At 50.6% G+C, this 5,693-nt stretch overlaps 1 protein-coding gene across 1 annotated transcript in view; it reads left to right on the forward strand.

The window, feature by feature from the left end:
* Positions 1-1,612: 1,612 nt before the first annotated feature.
* The window catches only part of LOC104281064 (torsin-1A-interacting protein 2-like), a 4,767-nt gene continuing 686 nt past the window's right edge, over positions 1,613-5,693 (forward strand). Inside the window, exons 1-5 of the mRNA XM_009878929.1 lie at positions 1,613-1,646; positions 3,461-3,757; positions 3,905-4,225; positions 4,600-4,698; positions 5,622-5,693. The exon at positions 5,622-5,693 is cut by the window's right edge and continues 686 nt beyond it. Coding sequence (XP_009877231.1) covers positions 1,613-1,646; positions 3,461-3,757; positions 3,905-4,225; positions 4,600-4,698; positions 5,622-5,693 — 823 coding nt within the window. The remainder of the gene's footprint in view (positions 1,647-3,460; positions 3,758-3,904; positions 4,226-4,599; positions 4,699-5,621) is intronic.

Consider the following 5,693-nt stretch of genomic DNA (forward strand, 5'->3'; position numbering starts at 1 on the left):
ATTTCACAGCCTGCTGCCCAGCCTCCCTGCACTTGCACAGCAGGACATTTCCAGAGCCGGGGGTTTGCTGGCTACACGTACAGGTTGTTTTTCTTGCGGTCCTTTTCACCATCATTTAGTTGTTTAAATCTGCAACGCTGTCACCTAACACAGGAAGGAGCCAGTCCTCCGCTTTGCCTGAAGGAAACTCTGCACGACCGCAGAGTTTCGAAAATACAGTCGAAAAAAACAGAAGTTATTGCTTCCTGAACGCTCCCAAGAACCATTGCTGTTGGCTGGGAAAAATCCGCCCGCCTTTGGTGACACGGAGGGAAGGAAAACTACACCTCCCAGCAGGCTGGCGGGCGGCAGAAGGGCAGAGTTCACTGTCACGTTGACAGGGCAGGATTGAGGGTGTGCGTTGGGGCCACTGTCTGTCCTGCCACCAGCAGAGCCAAAGGGCCTCTGGGAAGGGCAAGCGGAAGGGCCAACGCTGGCCGCCTCTTGCCGCCACTTTGCTTCGCTTCACCGCTGTGACCGGCTCCAGACCAACTTGGGTAAGCGTCTGACTCCGCAAGCCAGTTCGTTCCTCTGACTTCCTTCTTCTGCCGGAGCGGGAGCAGCACAGGGAGGGGAGGGATGAGAACCGGGCGGCAAAGAGCAGCAGTTATACACCCCCACTGCCCAGCACCCCCAAACTCAACCGTAGAGACAGCGTAGGTGGGGGGAAGGTGCCTCCCCTACACTAGAAGAGCTGCTGAGAAGGGCTGAGCTTGAGATTTTTGCGGGGAAACTTGCACAAACCGCTCTCCAGTGGGGAAAGTTTCCCGGGAGTTTTCCATGCCAGCACATTGTTGGTGGGCAGCCGTTATGCTCGTTCATGCACGTCCTGAAGCGCTTTAGCAGAGGGGGAAGTATCGCTCGGGAGGTGGGGGGGATGTAGGAGAGTCAAGCTGTGGCTCCAGGTTCACAAAACCCAGCTGGGGCGCTCGAGTGGGAACAAGGTTGGGTGGGGGGTAATGCTGCTGCTGCACAGAGGCCAGGTGGTGTTTCTGCCAGCAACTTCGCCTTCCAGCACCACCGTCTCCCGATCCGACATGCCGGAGGCGGCGAGGGTGAGATGGAGCACGCTCATTGCTCTGTGTCGACCTGGCTGTGAGACACCAGGTGCCCAAAAGCACGCGGGGCAGCCCCGGACTCCAGGCCTGCTATCTCGGAGCACAGCAGAGTCCATCCAGCCGAGAAACCGGTGCCTCACCCCAATGCCTTGTCCTGAGACAACTCCAGTTTTCGTTAGCCCTTGGACTGCTTGTAGCCTGTCGGGAAGCAAAACAACTAACAGGTCTTGGGCCGAAGGTTCACGGTTATCGGTGTCATCCATCCGTTTTCACGCAACCTTCGTAATCACAGAGGGAGGAGTCTCCCTCTCTACCGTGAATCACTGCTCCTGTGTTTCTGCTTGCCAGGTTTTACAAGAATTCATTCGCAATTCCTGACGAGAATCCAAGACGGGATGGTTTCTGGGAGGGAATTTGGTCAGCTGCTTGAACAAGGGGAAGATACCTCTCCTTATGACCAAAGGAGAAAGTAAAACAGGAGAGCACAGAAGCCAGAGCTCCAGAGGAGAAAGAAAATGGAAGAGAATCCAAGCGTGGATCTGCTCAGAGGTAAGTGAATCCTACACTTCCTCTGTCTGATAGGAAAATCCCTTTCAAGAGTGCCATGGCAACACTAAGCACAGTAAAAACAAAGTATAAAAGAATCCCCTCTTCTCCAGGCCAAGAAAAGCAAGTTGCTATTTTTATTTTTTTCAGAGGGTGAAAGATTAACAAGTTACTTTCAGTTTTGGATTCCCATCTGCAACAGGTTCAGACTCTGCATCCAGGATGGCAGTGCAAGGAAGGCTAAAGATGGAGCTCCAGCGCCTTCTTCCCTGCACCCCAGTGCTTCCCATCTACAGATGCTTAAACAATAAGCCAGTTTTCCACCACCTATGGATGGGAAACCTCTGGAGGAAGCAGAGCCCAGCTTGAATAGCAGGATACTTCGAGGTTCCTCACATTTCAGTTTCTTACTTAAATTCTCTGGGTGCCTTAGGACTACTACATATGAGTATCTCAGTGATACAGTGATGCTATAACCAACTCAGATCTGTCTTAGGTGGTCAGAAGCGTTCCTATAATAATCAGCAACAAGGAACATAAAAATCATTTCTCCAAAGGACAGCATGTCCCGACATGACAAGTGCAGTTTTTTCTCTCTTTTCAAATTAGTAGGGAGTTCCTTGACATTTTTATCAGTCTTTATTCTAATTTTTGCATCATCATTTCTGTCATTGTAGTGCTTGATCACGCATAAGCAATTTTTCACAAACAGAGCTTGAAATTTGAGCTTCACCATTTGGTTTTGTAAGATTCAAAATACATCGCAAACACCTATGTCCAGCCTCAGAATTTCTCTGTTTCATTATGCTCCAGTTTTTTCTTTTGTTTACACGCTACCACAGCTTTTTGGGAGAGCAGCTCCATAACAGGAGCAGAAGCAGAGCTAACATTTACACTCAGACAGATGCTTAAAGTGCATTGGCATAACTGCTCTGTGCAGTACTCAACAACAGCCTTAGAAATTCTTCAAATTCATCACTTTAATTTACCAGCCTAGGAAAATCCACTGTCTGTAGAAGATGCAGTAGCGTTTCTACCACTTAATGAAAGAATTGCATGCCCACCCCACATGGGGCAGCTTGGAGCATGGGCTGGGACGGAGTCTAGGAAAACCCACTGTCTGTGGAAGATGCAGTAGCGTTTCCTACCACTTAATGAAAGAATTGCATGCCCACCCCACATGGGGCAGCTTGGAGCATGGGCTGGGACGGAGTTAACTTCCCTCACAGCAGTCTGTACGGTCCTGTGGTTTGGATTTGTAGTTTTAAAAAAAAAACAAACACAAAAAACCGCCACAGGAGTGTTTTGCCTAATGCCGAACTGCACTGGCACAGCATCAAGGCTCTCTCTTTTTCCCCACTCTCCCAGATAATCTGGGGTGAGCAGAAGCTTGGGCAGGGACCTAAGGTGGGACCCAAGGTGGGCAAAGGGATGTTGCATACAGCACAACATGATGCTCGGCAGCAAAAGAGAGGGTACAGGAAGAAGAAGGGGGGAGGTTGGCTCACCAAGGTGGCCATTGCTCAGAGATTAGCCTGGCAACAGTACCCTTGAGGGGAAGCGGAGAGCGATTGACTTCACATCACTTGTGACTTCCCCACTTCACATATTCAGCCGTCTTGATCTCGACCCATGAGAGTCACTTTCAGTCACTCTGTTCTCTCCCCCATCTCACTGAGAGTAGATGTTTCTGAAATGCAGCTTGTGTAGATGTTTCTGAAGTGCAAGAACTGTGAGTTTTACGGGGTGGTGCTAAAGCACTGGCTACTCTCAACTCGTGTGTGGTTAGCTGAGCTTACGAACTCTGATTCCGACAGCTGGGCCAGGCCAAGATGAGATGGAGAGCACAGCAGAGCATGCTGCACACCAAGAGCCCACCCAAGAAACGCTTGAGAACCAAGTGACAAGCAGGTGGCCTGAGACCTGCAAACCAGAGGAGGGCTCTGTAGCGTGTAAATCAGCAACTGCTGATGGAGGAGAGACGACACTGTCGAATTCATCTGGCCCCACAGTAGAGGAGAGGACTCCCCAGGAAACTGAAGTATCACTGAAAGAATCTGGGAAAACGGGAGATGGTGTCTCAGAAAGATCTCAGGAGGATGACTTGGAGGAAGGTGAGTCTCTCCCCATCCCTGTGCACAGCATTTCCAAAATGCTGATAACCTGGGCCTGTGCTTAGAGGAGGCAGAGCAGGAGTAAGGGTTGTTGGTTCTTGTGCTGAAAGAGACTAATGGTAGGTCTGCAAATTTTATTCCCTACAGCCAAGTTGGCCCAAGAGAAAATGGGTGGCAGAGGAGACAGCCCTGTCCACCGGGAAACATGGGAGGACCAGGAGACAAGCAGGCAGTGTGAAAGCTCCTACACAGCAGAGGAAGATGCTTCATCCAGAAGCAAGTCAGTAAGCTCTGACAGTAAAATGACACATTCAGATGTGACTGCCACAGAAGATGTCACCAAGGGTCTCTTGGCAGAGGAAAGCACCAGTGCCCCTCTCCTAGATCAGGAGCCAGAAGAGCTCATACCCCAAGAAACACAAGAGGGTGGACCCCAAGGCACGCTAAGGAACAGACATGGGACTAAAGGTGAGCTGGTGGCTGCACACTGCTGCTCTTCCCTTGTGCACATGCCTACACTTTCCATAGGCGTTAGAAAAATGGTATGGTGAGATCTTTAGCACCCATTACCAGTTTTCCAGGGTTGAGCAGGAAAGAAGGTACAAGAAACTAACTGGTTACTCTCTCCTTTGGCTACTGTCCTGCTTTGAAAGGCATGAAACTACACTGCGCTGTGGATCTTCTTTCTCCTTCCCCTGTCCAAACACCCAAATTAACCCCAAGCAACATTCTAATTCTTTCCCTCAGCTGGGAGCTCCTGGCAGCTCTTTTGCTTTTCTTATTACAGCTCAATATACCTGTTCCCTCAACAGCGAGTGGCACATTTCTTTCTCTTGTTCTAGGGAACACAGCCCCAAAGCCAGAGGCTCATTCACGCTTGGAGAATGTCGCCACCCAAAACACAGACCAGGAGAAAGCCAAAAAGTTCCTCTTGCTGAAAGGTGAGGAAAAGAAGCTTCCTTTGCGTGTTACTCATCGACCAGAAGGCACTCATGCTCCAGGAACAAGTAATGAAGCACATTTAATTCTTCTTCTCTCTCAGGACCTTTCATAGCCTTTTCTGAGGGCTTGAGGGAAAAAACACCCCCTTAAAAACAGACTCAGTTTGAACCTATAGTAGCAGCTTTCCCTCCAGCTCGCCAAGCCTCAAAAGCAGGCACATCATGTTCAGCATGCCAGGAGCACCCTGCCATGTCCTGGGAGGTCTGACGGTCTCCTGGGCTCATGGTCCCCCTTCCCAGTGCCCCTCTGGGGGGACTCGTGGGGCCGCAAGCAGGAACTGTGATGCTGATCTCTGCCACACATTTCTCCTGGTAGAAAGAGACCCTGCTTTGCCATGGAGAGGGGCACAACTAATTGTGCCTGGACCTCACTGTCCTCTTCTGGGCAGAAGCACGGTAGCCTTTTGTTGACCCAGCAGAGCTAGGAGAAAGGCAGTGAATGCAATTCTTGAGCTGGGTCAGACACCTCCATAGGTGGAGGTAGGTGCTCCAATTGGCCACAAGCCTTAAAAAAACCCAAAACAATATGCCCCCAAAAAAACAGAGGAGGGAGAAAGAGAAAGCTTGTGGCCAGCTGTGATTTCCTTTGGAAATTTTGCACTGCAACAACAAAGCTGCGGCCTCGCCTCCGTCTCTGGAGCTGTAGCCCCTGTCTGGTGTGTAGGAGCATGGGTCTCAAAACATGGAGCAAGCGGCCTCTTCACCATTCCTGGGCGCCCAGAGAACGTGCCAACCTGAACCACTTTCCTAGCACAGGAGGGAAAGTCCGAGAAGGGCCCTCTTAACTGCTTTCTAGCATATCTCTGCAGGTCTCTTGGATCTGACTTCTGTTTCCCATCTCACATCTCTCTCCTGTTGAACAGGGTTTGCCGTGGTGGTCTTCGTATTGGTCATCTTATGCGTGTTCTGCATCTGCAACCCGACTGCCAAGTCCC

The sequence above is a fragment of the Apaloderma vittatum genome, unplaced genomic scaffold (assembly GCF_000703405.1).
Source record: "Apaloderma vittatum isolate BGI_N311 unplaced genomic scaffold, ASM70340v1 scaffold31830, whole genome shotgun sequence".
NCBI classification, from domain to species: Eukaryota; Metazoa; Chordata; class Aves; order Trogoniformes; family Trogonidae; genus Apaloderma; species Apaloderma vittatum.